This window comes from Alexandromys fortis, unplaced genomic scaffold, assembly GCF_014885135.2.
Source record: "Alexandromys fortis isolate MF-2015 unplaced genomic scaffold, M_Fortis_MF-2015_v1.1 scaffold_10, whole genome shotgun sequence".
NCBI classification, from domain to species: Eukaryota; Metazoa; Chordata; class Mammalia; order Rodentia; family Cricetidae; genus Alexandromys; species Alexandromys fortis.
This window is the reverse complement of record NW_026067895.1, coordinates 9,582,073-9,597,189: the sequence shown is the minus strand read 5'-3', so window position 1 is coordinate 9,597,189 and position 15,117 is coordinate 9,582,073. Positions and strand designations below refer to the sequence as shown.

General features: G+C 46.8%; 1 protein-coding gene across 1 annotated transcript; it reads right to left on the bottom strand.

The window, feature by feature from the left end:
- Nucleotides 1-4,326: 4,326 nt before the first annotated feature.
- On the bottom strand, nt 4,327-11,785 carry Tmem252 (transmembrane protein 252). Its single transcript, XM_050158521.1, has 2 exons — nt 8,480-11,785; nt 4,327-5,885 (listed from the first exon to the last, which is right to left on the bottom strand). The coding sequence occupies exons 1-2, from the start codon at nt 8,824-8,826 to the stop codon at nt 5,609-5,611; spliced, it is 624 nt and encodes a 207-aa protein (XP_050014478.1). The 5' UTR covers nt 8,827-11,785; the 3' UTR covers nt 4,327-5,608.
- Nucleotides 11,786-15,117: the final 3,332 nt, after the last annotated feature.

Sequence of the window (15,117 nt, the reverse complement as noted above, 5' to 3'; positions counted from 1 at the left end):
TTTTTGTTTTGTTTTGTTTTGTTTTGTTTTGTTTTTTCGAGACAGGGTTTCTCTGTGGCTTTGGAGCCTGTCCTGGAACTAGCTCTGTAGACCAGGCTGGTCTCGAACTCACAGAGATCCGCCTGCCTCTGCCTCCCGAGTGCTGGGATTAAAGGCGTGCGCCACCATCGCCCGGCCATCATCACTGATTTTTAAGTTCAAGCTATTCAACTTAAACAGTCTGGTTCCCTTTTTTATGTATGTGTAGTAGCCCAATGTATAGTCACCCATCAATTCATTTGCTCATTCATTATTCATTCATTCATCCATTCATCCATTTGTTCTTCCATTGAGCAAACACCGGTTGAGTATCTATTCTAGGCACATTCTTTTTTCAGATGTAACAAGAAGATGTATGGAGTTATCTCTGCTCTTAGGAACTTACTATATGGAAAGAGGTGGCTGTGACCAACATTCACAAGTTGTTGGGAGGCGTCAGTATTGCATTAGAAGTGCAAGCATGAGCTATGGAAACACGTGTAGAATAATTGACTCTGGAATGGTAGGACACTGGGAACAAGAGACACCTCGTAAAGAATAGGGTGTCTTGGGAATTAGTGTTTGTTTAATTTACCAGAGCTGAATGGAAGCAGCAGAACAGAATAGTCAAGGCTTACAGAAGAGGCTGACCTTGAGGGCCAGAGGTTGGTGATGGTTGGAATTTGTGCAGACATAGGATATAGCATCAAGTAGAACAAAATCTCCATGGCTTTCATCTTTTCTCAGCTGTGTTAACAAAGAGCAGGTCTCTCCATGATTCTAGGACACGACCTGGGTCCAAGCCCTCTCAAGTTTATACTGTTGGGGTATTATTTCTGCTTTAAACCAAGATTGCATACATGAATTCTTGCGTTACTCTGATGAGGGATGAAAGTTAGCAAACCTCACTATATGATACTCCTCTTGTTAAAGATGGAGGGCCAGAACCAGCCTTTAAGATCAAATAACCTGAGGGTCAGTGAGATGACAGGGGAGTAGGTAAAGATGCTTACTGCACATGGCTACTGAACGGCTTGAGTTCAAAGAGATATTTGACTCCACAGTTTTCCTCTGGCCTTTCTGTGTGTCCTGGCATATGCATCACCCACACACACTCACACAGACAATTTTTTTTTAATTAGGAGTAAGTGACATGAGATATACAAGAATTTTGTGGGAATCAGTACAGTGAATCATACAAGAGGCTATTTTATAGTGAGGTAACTAGTGGGGCCGCTCTGGAGATCTTCTAGAACTCAGAGGTTCCCTCATTGCAACATATGCTCTGGAAGGTGGCAAACCACCACCACTACACACACACACACACACACACACACACACACACACACACAGTAGTTCTTTACCAAAGCAGTGCCTAATTCAATTCATCTGGGGGATTTGGAGATATGTGTGCATATATGCCAGGGAGGCACTTAAGGGCGGGGGCACCTGGATGTTCAATACCCTGCCTGCCAGCTGTCAGCCATTCCCCCAAAACAAAAGGTTGTTTTGTTTCACCTAAGACTCTTGAACTTCTTCATCACACTTTTAACATCCAGGAGGGGGTTAGGAAGATGGTTCAGGTGGTCAGGTGTCTCAGAAACTAAGGTGGAGAACACCTGACATTGACCCCTGGCTTCCACATGTATGTACACACATGCACGTACACATACATGGAAGGGCAGCCATCTTTAGAGAGAGAGCATTCATCAGATCTTTCCATTCCAAATTGCAGGATGCATCCACCATATTTGCAGGTCATGAGCGCTTTCATACAAGAATCCTTAGATTGATTGGCATCCTTGGTGCAGCCCTGTGCTAGATTTGGCTACACTAAACCATGGCAAGAATCATAGTATCATGACCTGGGAGTTTTGGTGGCCAGATCCATGAGCTACGACTGATGTAGAGGATGACAAAGCGTTTGTGGGAACTGATAATGACAGAAAGATGACTCCATGCCCATGAGTAGTAATTCGGCGTTGGGAGCATCAACAGTTACAAACAATAAGAGCTTAGCTGAGGCAGCAGAGCTTAGCAGAATGTCTGCTCAACTACTTCAACCAGCTGGAGGCTTTACCCGCAGAAATAGCCCCTGCAATAGCCAGCTCACTCTTGTGTGAGTCACCGGGGTTGTCATGGAGCTTGAGAGCCCACAGTGGAGTAACAAATCCATGATTCTCTCTCCTCTTTCCATTTCTTTCAGCACCTAGCATGTGCCGTGCCCCGTAGGTGAGCTTGAATGATGCTTCAGCAAAAACAATAGACAAACAGATGTGTCAGTACGAAAACAAAACAAACAAAAACCTGTGAGGTTTTGCATGGAGGGGTCAAGACAGAGCCAGTCCATCTCAGCTATGCAAAGATCCAGCATCACATACTGTATACTGACCTTGCCACTCTGATCTTCTAGTTGCTGGCAACAATTATTTAAACTTGTTGATCAAAAGAACAACATGAAACTGTTCACTGGAGTTGGGCGGCACTATGATTCACACTGGGGATGAAGAAGAATGGTGAGGGTCCTCTGCCATGGAGACTTTCCTCTCTCCATTGTCTCATAGTCCAAATGCCCTCCTCAGTATCCACAGGACCACGGTTCCTAACCCAACAACATCTCATTTATCACTCACCCGAGAGAGAAGGAAGATGCCAGCACTGCTGTCCCTGAGTGCACCTCATAGGGAATAATAATGTGCCATTGGCTACACACATCAGGACACATTTGTTTGGTTGCCCAGTGAATCAAGTTGCTGAGACTCAAAAATAAAAGATTGTTTTTTGTGATACCTGGGTTCTGGACTCCTGAATCAGAGTACTTGTGTTAGAAACATGTCAAGGATTCTGTTTTAGTGCTGGTTGGTTTTTCTTTTTTGTCTCTCCTCTTTTCTCCCTCCCTCCCTCCCTTCTTCCCTCTCTCCCTCCCTTCTTCCCTCCCTTTCCCTCTCTTTCCTTCCCTTCTTCTCCCCCTCCCTCCCTCCTTTCCAACGCTGAACTGATTCTCCAGCTTCTACCTCACAAGTGCTTGAGTTACAAGTGTGTCCCACCATGTCCGATTTTACTATTCTTTTTAAAAAAGGAAGCACCAGGTTGTTTTCTGAAGCAGCAGCTGGTGTCAGTCGTGTTTGGGTTCGTAGGAATATAAACTCATCTTGATTCTATGTGGAAAATGCTACTATGACTTAGGGTCCTCTACTGATTTCTTTTTCTGATACAAAAAGTGACCAAAGGAAGGAAGAAGAAAGAAAGAGAGAAAGAGAGAAAGAAAGGAAGAGAGAAAGAAAGAAAGAAAGAAAGAAAGAAAGAAAGAAGGAAGGAAGGAAGGAAGGAAGGAAGGAAGAAAGAAAGAAAGAAAGAAAGAAAGAAAGAAAGAAAGAAAGAAAGAAAAGAGAGAAGGGAGGGAGGGAGAGAGGAAATGAGGAAGGAAGGAGGAAGTCAGAGGTACTGGAGAGGTGGCTCAGGGGTTAGCGTGCTTGCTGTGAAAGTGTGAGGAGCAGCTTAAATCCTTACTTGTGCCAGGAACCCCAGAAAGATCCCTGGGAATTCACTTGCCAGCCAGCCTATCTGCAACAACAGCCCCGACTACCCCATGCGTGTTCACACAATGCACTTGGGCACATACACGTGCGTGTACAACACACACCCACAAAATAAATTACAAAAAGACTTAGAATACAAAATTTATTGCCTTGCAGAGACTAGCATAGTGTTTGCAAACCAGACTTAACACTGGGTTCATCGGACCCCTGGTGGTAGAAAAACTATTCTGTGTGCAAATCTGGGTAGTAGTCCAATAATGCTTGTCATTCCAGCCAGTAGGGAAAATTTGCTTGGTAGGGGGATGGAAAGAGATGGCAAGAAATGAATGACAAATTGTGTTGTCAATAAATGGTCACCTTCCTGCTCAACAGTCATCAGTGGCCTCCCTATCCAGTGGTTCCCTCATTGTCAAGGACTTTGTGTGAATTTGGCGATTCACAAAGGTGTGCTTCGTGGACCAGGTCTTTGCTCTTTCGACTTCTTATGTATTATCTCTGCATCAGTGGAGTAGTGGAGACCATGGACACCAAGTCCCACCTCGATGACACTCTTCTTGAAAGATGTCATCATTCCCTGTGAGTTTCCAAAGGCTCTTCTTCCATGCCCATCATGGTGGCTGTCCTGTGGAGGAGTCAGGAAAACTGCACTCTGAGGGCCCATTTCACAGGCAGGAAACAGTCTGGCATATTTTAACCAAGAAGCCACCTCAGCTGCTTCTTCAAGGGTGGATAGTTCAGCAGTGACCTGGAACACTGCTTTCTCCTGGGGTCACTTTTGACATGGAGCAAGAAATCAAAGCTATGTCCGGAAAGAGAAAAAAAAATAGCCCACCTGCTCAAAATTCTGAGGTAGTAACTCCTCTAGTGGACCTTAGGTTATTCACTTTTCTTGAGGCCACTGTTTCATTGACTACATTTCCTGAATACTCAAAGCCTTGGTTGACACATCCCTAAAACAGGAATGGTTGTAGCATCCACCTCTTAAAGATGGGGTGGGGGCTAATAACATGCATGGGAGAGCTAGCCTACTCACCCCTTGAAAGGCGTGTCATAACTGTTAGATATCAGCCTGGACCCAGATGCCTTACTCGGTTAGAGAAAGAACGTGAGGCCGGGAGATGGATATTCTCATTCACGTTTAAAAGCCCCAGCCTGTGTGTCCTGTCATTTCCCCCCCACCCAGCCTGTTCTCTTATTTTAAAAACTCCCCCAAAGAAATTAAAGTCAAGGAGGGACCATTGGGTTTTTTAAGTCTAGAAGTCTAGTTCTCCATCTTGAGACACAGAAAGCATCCTTGGTAGTGGAGACATGGCCTTACAGTTTGTAATCTCTGACATTCTGAATTTGAAGGGGGGGCATATTGGAAAACTGCCTATAAACATTTTTTAAACTTCTCGAGCTTTATGATAAGTTGTGGATTAGCATCAATCACACTTGACTCCCTGGATCATAAATTAAGTATTCTATCTAGTCAGCTTGAATCTGTAAGAACCCCTATGTGTCTATATGAGAACCTCTTTAAGAGATAACTCTACACTTTGTGTTCGAACCATTTGAAAGCAAATATTGCGGTCTCTTCCCTTTCACACAGAAAGAAAACATAGATAATTCAAATAAAACTATACAAAATGACGTGCCTTGGTTCCTAGGGCCCCTCCCATGATATGTGTGAGCTATGGTGTCTCTCAGGTAGCACAGTCAGTGGGTGACTCCAATGCGGCCTCCCAGGCTTCTTCCCTTTGAGACTCTTTTGGCACAGTATGTGAAGGGCTGTTGCAGCCCCACCCACAGCAAGGGTCCCTCCAGGCTTGAGTTGAGATCACGGGGTTAGAAGGGAGCCCGGCCTTCTACTTTCTCTTCAGTCTAAGGTTCACCTTGGGTTGGGCTTCGTGGGAATTCTCTACACCAGCTTCCTGCTGGTAGCTATGTCCCTCAAGGATCCCATACTGCCCTGGCAAGGCTGAACGCGAGTCCCTTGAACCCACGGTGGCCTTGCTCTAATGCAGGGCGGCAGAGCTGCTTCCCAGTCCCTGGCCAGCCTGTCCGTCCCCTCAGCAGCTGGTGAGTTCAGAGGGCTGGAGAGCAGGCCCTGCCCTTGGCACTGTGCTTGGTCCCTCGGCATCCTGTGCCTTTGCTGGCACCACTGCATCTGCCATGCACTCCTGGTAGGGTGGTGGGGCCTCGGGTCGCGGGTCATCCTCATCTTCAAGGACCAGGTTTGTTGCTGAATACAGAGGAGGGGGAAATCCCAGGAGGCCTCTGCCTGCAGGGCAGGCCTGTTTCTCAGCATCCAGGCTTTCTTCGTAAGTCGGGGGATAGAAGTCGGGCCTGGGAGATGAAATGCCACAGAGATGCATATGTTATTTAGGTCTCGGCGGTGAAGAAGCATATGTCTGCCTCTCTCAGCTCACATCGTGTGAAGCTAAACTGCTAGGAAACACTGAGTTTGAAACAGATGTACTTTCCTGACACTGCCAGTTTCTAAAAACTGCACACCCTTCCTGTGGAATTGATCCCTTCCAGCCATAGCAGTCCGCCTGTTCGAAACAGGTATGCCAAGCTATTCTTCCTTGTTTGCCCAAAGAGTCTAGGAAGCAGCCATGCGGTGCGCTGTCCTTATCAGCGCACGTCCCTACGTAACACGGAGACTTTGACCATGAACCTCTCTTTAGCCCGCACTCAATCCTTAACACACCTCGTCCTCCACTCCCTTGCTCTCAAGGTCTCTGACCCTCACAAGCAGCAAAATAAGAAGGAAAACCAACTCCATGCAGGTCCCTGACCCAAGAGATGCCACCACTCTCTCCTGACACATGGCCAAGCCCTGGCAGCTGGTTTCAGAGGAAATACAGGAAACATGCTCAGGCCTCAAGAGGCTTCAGCTTAGAGCTTTGGGAGGCGCTCAGCTGCAGCATTGCTAGGCTGGCCTGCCCATGGTTACGGTCATTCACCCCAGTGGATGGACCTGTTCATCATCTTGCCCATCTAAGCAATTACTAAACACGTCTGGCTCCTCCGCCATGAATGAAGGTGGAGGAGGGGTGAGCGGAAGAGAGCCAGGGCAAGCACGCATGAGTTGTGTATTTATAGAGGTAATCTACCCGGTGCCCAGCGGAGTGTTTATGGTGAGTAACCAAAACAGAACAAGGTCTACAAACTCTGCCATTTGGAGCCACTGCTCCTTTCCAAATGTCACAAGGCCTAAGGCCAAATTGCTGAAGGAGCTGTCTACTGTACGACGTAAGTCTCGACCTTCCCTGGGGATAGCTAAGGCTGAGTCACGGGGACAGAAAGGTGAGTCCTTCCCTGGAACCTTGTGAGAGACTCCAGGAGGACAGCTGCCATGAATTCCAACACCGGAGGGACATTCGCTTGGATACCTCTGCTATTTGGAGTGCAGATTTTTGAGATAGAGATCCCCCCCCCCCCCCCCCCCCCCCGTTTAACTCTGTGACCTGAGCATCTCAGGATGCAGCAGGAAGGAGCAGTGAGATAGGGGTGTCAAGACGGTCCTTATTTACTTTTGAATACTCCAGACAAGAGAATACATATGACTGTGTTGGTAAATTTCAGGTGCATCCTAAAGACACTCAGTTACTATCAGCAGAAATTCACACTGTAGAGGTAGATACGTGCGTGCACACACACACAAACACACACACACACACACACATCAAAATAAAACAGCACACATACTCTCAATCACTCCAGAAACACCTACTAAATAGCTCCTGCTATCTTAATTTTTTTATTAAACTCAAGGAACTTCCTGGTTAGTCTGATTAACCTTAGAAATATGTGAGTGGCGTGATGGATATCAGCAATGCACAGCCACGGTGAGAGGACTCTTATTCAATGTGCATGGGATAACAAAGACATTTTATGGACTTCCTACTCTTACATGAAGTGCACAAAAGGACGTATGGATTCTTGCTTCCTATACCTTAAGAATGGTGTTCTTGTGTTTGGACAAGAATCAGAGGATTGGTGTTAAATGAACTGACCACAAAGTTACCCAAATCCTTGACTTTTCTGTTTTGGTAAAAATACAAATAACTTAGCGTGTATTACTTGTAAGGGTGTTAGTGGTATTTAGTGATCTTATATTGCTACAAAGCATCTCTTGAACGCTTGTATCTCTCCAAACTACAACCCCATATTCATCAAATAGTGACTCTTCACTTCCCCTTACACACACACTCCAAGCCTAGGAACCACTGTCCTATTTCCTCTCTGTGGTTGCTTCTTGGTGCAAGTGGAATGATCCAGTGGTTGACCGTTCTGATGAATGGGGATCACCTGGCATAATACTTTCAGTGTATAGTCACCTATGGCGTATATTAATTATTTTGTTCCCTCTTAGATCAATTAATATTGCAATGTGTATGTGTTCATGCTGTCGTTTGTTTTTCCATCATTGATGGACGTGTTATCATCTTGCTTGGAATGCATCCTTCATGCAAGGTGACAACAGAACACTGAAAAGGACCTAGAACACCTAGAACTTCCCTTAGTCACAGGAGTTGATGACTGACTTGATGTCTGCTTGCTCACTTATCGTGGGGGGAATTTGGTCTGGGACTTTCTTTATACCTCAGTAAGCAGGTTATAGGGACCACCTAGTCATCATCTGCCTTTCACTAGAATCATCCCCCAAATGTAAGAAGAACCTAGGCGTTGTGCCCCTTAATATGCTTGCTGTATGTGAGCTTTTACTAGGGGTGTGAGGATCTTACCCTAAGAAAATTCCCCCTTGCCTCATTGGTTTCCCCAATAGCAGCCCTTCTTCTTCCGCACTGTGACCCCAGAGCAAATGGCCCTATAGTAAGTGGATCCCCTGTGCAATTAAACATCACTCCAATTCCCTCCCACAGTGTAGCCCAGCCCAGCCCTTCTCATGCCCTCAGGTGCTCAGCACGTACCTGTCGACTGTGGCCAGGGGCAGGTCCTGGGATGCAAGGTGCTCTCTCAGCACGCGGTTGAACATCTCTTTGTTTTCATTTGCTTGGCGGTAAGTGGCCCAGAAAATTCCACTCAGGAGGATCGCAAACCCCATAGGCAGAAGCACATAGGCCATGACCAGATTCCTCTGAGAGTGGATGACAGAGTTGGAGATGAAGTAGCCCCCCAAGCAGATCATCAGAAAGCCTGCGAGGAGGGAGAGGGAACAGAGGATTAGACTACCCCTGTTATGCATCCCTGCTTCTCCAGAGCCCGTCTGACCCTGCCACTCCTCTGCTTCCAGGCTTTCTCGGGGAAGTACACTCATTAGCTAGGTCACAGTCTTATACACAGGAATAAATGGCCTTTGAACAATTAAGTGAAGCAGGCACCAGGAAGCTATTCATTAACCACTGAAAGTTACTGTAATATCCTCCAGGGGGAACCTGGAATCATCACACGGTGTCCTCCAGGAAGGGGAGGTTGCACGTAGACAGTTTGCTCCTGGTGCGTGGGTAGGAGCTCAGCTGCTCCCAGGTGCTGGAGGAGAGGCCCTAAAGTTTGGATTACAAAGGCACACTGGTCTCTCAACCCTCACTGTAGGGGATTCCCCGCCAAAAGCTGCAGAAGTTAACATCTCTCCGGAAACTATTGCTTTTGTTGGCTGGCAAGGAATCCTCTCCTGATTTCATTTTCTCTTTCTGTACTAAGAAGACATTTCTCAGGGATTCTGGGTGTTTTTGTCTTGCTACCTCCGTGACTCTGCCCTTCATTGCCCCAGGGCTCTGATATTGGGAAATTCCCCCAGGAGCAGGCCAGGGAGTGATCCTTCTGTTGACAGGAGAGAATTCTAGGAAAGGAACATTCTGGAGAAGGGACTATGTGGGGGCACGTGGGGATGGCTGTAAGAGAGGATGGGGAGACAACTGCTGTTTAAATCCTACTTTGGAATCCTTCCCATTGTTGTGGTGCAGATGTGACCATCCCATTGTCACCACTGGCTGACAGGTACTTAGCATTTATTCTATACGACTTGAGCGCAGGCCACCGTTCCTGGTTCATGATAAATGTTTCACCCAAGTCTCCTCCCACTCTCAACAAGGATCCACAGGCCTTGGATCTGAGAGCATTCCCTACAAGGCTGCAGCATGTTGTAGCCATCGGGTCTACCAAGAAAGTTCATGTCGGGAAAGTCTCCTACTACAACTTCCCCCTTTGTCCCCCACACAGCTTCCCATGGCACACTAGCAGATTAAAGGCCCTGAAATATCTGAAGCCTTCCCCCTAAGATCTATCAAGTAAAAGTTATCCTTGCAGATGCTGTCCATGTTCCTCACCCTCTCCCCTACACCTTGGCTCTGTTTAATATTGCCTTCGAAGTATTCTCGGAGCTACCGAAATGTACTCTACCTGAAGTTTGCTTTGTTCCTCTTGTCAGACTGGTTGAAACCCCTTATTCTAGATCCACTTCACGCCTTACTTCCTACCTTTCATACCTTTGTTGACTGACACCTTGGCACATCCAGGCCAAAAGACTTCTTCCCACGAGGGCTTCTGGGTCACTTTTGCCTGGATGCTTTCTGCTCCTCCATTGTCGTCTGCTTTTCCAATGGGACAGTGTTTATCTATGCAGCGTTGTGGTATTTCTACTAATATCCTTTCCCCTCGTACCCACCATTTCCTTAGTTCTGCCTTTGTGTTAGGGCTAGGGGAGACAGGAAGACGCTGCAGATCAAACACAATGGCAGGCACTTCGTCCTTCTACCCGCTGACCCCGACATATGTCAGCTTCAGTTCTAACCTTGAGCTACGTCCATCTTCTGTGCCTGGAATTGTCTTTGCAGTCTAGCCTTTGCCTTCCTCTTTCTGCAGTCGGTGTTCGGGTTGCTATGACGGTCACTGATGACTCCTGTATGCTACCTAAGTAATCCCTTCCATTTGAGTGTGAGCTTGGACCTAGTGACTTGATTCTAGAGAGTAGAATAAGGCAGAGCTGATAGCTGTTTCCATGATTACGTTAAAAAGAAGGGAATCATCCATCTTGCTAGTAGATGATTAGCTCTGAAGCATGAGGTTGCCATACTAGCATCTGGCAAAGAACTTAGAGCACCTTCTTGGTCAACAGTCATTGACGAACCCTTCACTAATGGCCCTTAGCTCATCAACCAGATAGAAGGACACTCCGGCCCGAGCATACAGAGTGAGGAGCAAGTCCTTTCGCAGCCGTTTCTGGGAGAAGGCATTCAAGCAGTACTCTGCCTATACAACCCTTGAGAACAGGAGCCGTTGAAGTTACAGCTTCCAAACCTGAGTCACACAAGCTAGGGCCTTGTAAACATGCTCTGCTTTAAGTTGCTACATTTCTGTGACATGTTTGAAGGTAGCAGGAGAGAACTAAACCAGTCCCATAAGGACTCAAGAAGTCAGAGTAGTGAGTGCTGTGTTCATCACAGGACCCGGTCCACAGCACCCTGCTACAGTGGGCTGTGTTCTTCCCCACTATCGCCATCATCACTGATGGTCCCCAACGCCACGAGAAACCCCAGGGTTCCCGACTGAGGTTGTCACTAAAGGTTAGGTCCCAAGTTCAGATTGACGGTAGGACCCTGGGGCAAATACTAAATGTCAGGTAAGGAAGGGGGGACACTCATGATGAGCACCGGCCATCATGGAACTAGGCTTGTTTGGGTTGTATAAACATGGGAACTCAACTGCGGAGGGTGACAAATCAGGCTCAGGCCTTGGGGTGACAGGAACACAGGAGCAAATGAGCCCCTTCCTACCCGCCCCCCTTCAGTGCCAACAAAGACATGGTTTTCCAGACAAGTTTCTTCCTCTTCGGCATCCCAGGGATGGCTCCTGCCACTCCCAAACAGTGTCTGGTTGTATTGGTGATGGTAGCAGCGGTAGTGGTGTCTTCCTAAGAATTTCAGTGAAATGCGGCAAAATCCAGAAAGTACCAGGGGAAGGAAGGGCCAGTTCCTTCATAGAAAATGTATATAAAAGAAAAGTCTGTGTCTGGGTATAGAGTACTCTAGGAATTTGATGGGAGATGGGGCATCAAGGCCCCCTTGCTCTCTGCCTTGCTAAACTGTTAGATTCCATTCTTAAAGCTAGCCACCAGGGTCTGGTTCCTTTGGCCATTATCTTATGCCTAACTAAAACTCGTCCAGCTACCAAAACACCAAACAAAACAGCAATCAAAATTTGGCTACACTGGCTAACAGGGTCAATCAGGACTTACTGACGCACCCTAGCACAGACTTCTCTCTTTCTCCTTAAAAACCAGTTCTAGTGCCTTGGACTTCCCACAGGGCAGAGAACCCTGATTGCTTTTTGGGCTGACGAGGGAGGGGGACTTGATTGGGGGGGGGGGGGGGGAAAGGGGGGGGGGGGGGGGGGGAAGAGACAGAAATCTTTAATAAATAAATAAATAAATAAATAAATAAATAAATAAATAAATAAATAAATAAATAAATAAATAAATAAATAAATAAATAAATAAACCAGTTCTGCAGTGACACCTGCTGCTGTCTTTGCCTGATCCAGAAGCAGCCCCCTGGCCCAGAGACAGCCTCCCCCCACCACCGCCCCTGCCCAGAGATAGCCCCCTAGCTCAGAGGCAGTCCCCTTCCCCCAAGGGTAATAAAATCTCCTTTGTGCTGAGAATTTGGCGTCTGAGTGTGTGTGGTTAAAGGGAAGGTTTTAATTGTAGATATGAGAGAACAGCCAGAGGCATCTGGAAGACGTCAGAGCAGAGAGCTAAAGGTGTAGACTGACCATGACCAGCAGACTGGGCCTGGCCATGACAGAAGCAGAACAAGAGAGGGGGGAGGAGAGAGGGCGAGACAAAGAGAAAATACGTATCTAAAAATGGGGGGGGGGGATGGTCATAAGAAGATGGGGGAAGTTTAGGGCAGAGGAGGAGGGGATAAGGGAGGAACCTAACTAGCATGGACTCTGAAATGTATAGCAGGCACCTGTGACACTGAGGGAGCCCGAAGGCCAGCATGCCCTTTGGCAAGCTAATCATACCACAGGCAGCCATTAGTCCCCTTAGCCATTGATAAGGGACTTGACGCCTTTGGGTGGAGAGGATCCGGCTTAGGCTTCACAAGCTCCTGAAGGATGCTGGCTTTTATCTAACCCCCAGAAATATTCATATGGTCCAGGCTGAGCTCATTTCTGGATATCTTAACTGCCTTTTGGAGTTTGGGGAATCGGTGTTTCATTTGGACCTAACAACAAGTAATATGTTATTTGGCCATCAGCCAAACGTCTTAAGACATAAAATGACTTTCAACACTGTTCCCTTGGGCAGGACAGACCCATGAGCACTGTTCTGAACATTGTGTGCCGCTGAGTTCCAGGCACTGTCCGGCCCCTGGGTTCACATTAGAATACACCGGAAATTGGCTGCAGTACACACAGACAGGGCCCGAAGACGCGGCACAGTCCTCTACACCCAAGCTTCTGTCTCTAGGGTGCATAAACAGGCTGGGGGTAACTCAGAAGCGTCTGGAGGCTGGTGGAGGCGGTGGCACAGGAAGGGCTTGACGCCAGGCACGGAGGCAGAGGTGCGGATTTCAGAAGGTCACCTGGGCTCAGGAAGCGAGCCTCTGCGGGAGGTGGAGGGGGTAGCGTGTGGGCAACAGGAGATGCCACCCAGTCTGACCTCATGGTGGTGATTACTAAGTGCTTTCCGGATTAACCTTTCACACTTGAAGGTTCACTGAGCGCTGGTCACTTCCTCCTCCTTCTTGTTTTCTTTGCTTTTAAACCTTTTCCTCTGCTGCCCCCTCCTCCCTCCCCCCACTCAGGAGAAGATTGAACGGAAGGGAGGTTTTGAGACACTGGCAAAGGACAAAGAGCAAGTCAAGGAATTCCTGGCACGGGAAGGAGGCAGCTCCTCACTTGCCCACTGTGACCGGCAGGTCACCAAGACAGATACCCTGAGCAGGTCTGGAACTGGATGGGGCCCCTGGGATGTGGGCCCACGGCACTGAGCTTGTGAGGTTGCAAGTCAAGCCCCTTGCTAATCAGTATAGATTCCATTTTCAAGCAATTTTTGAAAACCCAGGTGGGCATTCCTGCTCCTGATACTGTCAGGTTTGGTCGTGTTTGGATCTTGTCATTGTCTGTGGACAGAGATGTGTCATATTTACAAGTCCCCAGCCGTGGTGCCATTGGATATAAACTTGTGAGGTTTTGCCATGGCGTGGGGTTCCTGTCTTGTTCTGGGGTAGCCGTGGGAGGTGGACTCTTTTCCCTTTCCCAGAGATCTGGAGAAATCACATCTGTTCTGGTTTGTGGCGACTACATTGGAAGGTAAGTTCTTTCTAAAACAAGTTTCTCATCTTGTTTGATCCACAGACATGATGCACGGAGGCAAACTACACATACACATAAAAGTAAATAATATTAAAGTTGTATCTGAGTTAATCTTCCTAAATCGTGTGGTCCTCAGAGGCCCACTTCCTGGGCTCAGCCATAGGCTAGGCAGGCCTTCTGTCCCAGCTCTCCCAGAAGCGCTCATCTTGGATTGCAGGTTTTTTGGTTAGCTTTTTTTTTTTAACAGTTCTTCAAATTCTTCTAGTAAATTTAAAGCTTTACTCTTTCTAAATCAAATTTCATAATCAACAATTTTCTAGAACTATCCCATGTATTGTCTGCCAGTTTTACAGAGCTATACACACGCATAGTACACACGGTGTGGTATTGTAGATATGCGCGGTACATATGCTGCTCTGTGTAGTGTTTTCTCATGGTTTCCCATCTCCAATGCTCAGCTCTACATTGATGCCGTCACTCTTCGTTCTCGATGAGTCTGCCCGGACCTCTGTTTTCTGTGAGATGTTTTCAAACCCTGTTCGCCTTGATCCTCTCTCAGAAGCAGCACTTAGGCCTTGTTTCGTGTTTTCATTTAGGAATTTCTCCTTTTACTATCAATAATTCCTTTAGTCTGTTTTGGCCAGGACTTTCAAAGGCTTTGTTTTTTTTTTGTTGTTTATTAATTTTGTATTTCATCATTTTTGCATCCAACCTTAAATATCTCCTCAGTTGACTTTTGAAGGTAGTTTTCTCTTTCTTTCCCAGAGTTGCCTGGAGAATGCTTATTTCCAGTCTTATCTTCTAACTAGAGTCACACATCTTCTTGCCACTTCAGCTCAAATTCCAGAAATTTACGTGCTGTCTTCTCATTGTCATTATTGCCAAATAATAACTAATTTCACCTACTCTTAAAATAAATGAAACAGATAAACAGACGAGAGACGTGAAAATAGCTATTTAAAGTGTTGTTCAACCACACTTATAATAGGAAAACAGTGAAACATTGTTTTCTTACATATCAGACTAGTAAAATTCTCATGACCACATGTTCTGTGGGCAAAGTGTTTGACCACAAATGCTGTCTCATACGTTGCTGGTGGAAAGACAGCATCTAGCAATGTTATATTTACATGCTCTTTCTGACCCACTAGTTGCACTTGAGGAAATGGATTCGCAGGATACTCTAGTGGAGTGTAAAATAACCAGTGTACAGATCTCATTAGCACAGCAGCCCTGTTTGTGACTGTCCACGACTGGAAATAGTCGAGTGAGTGAAAAGAGGGGTCTG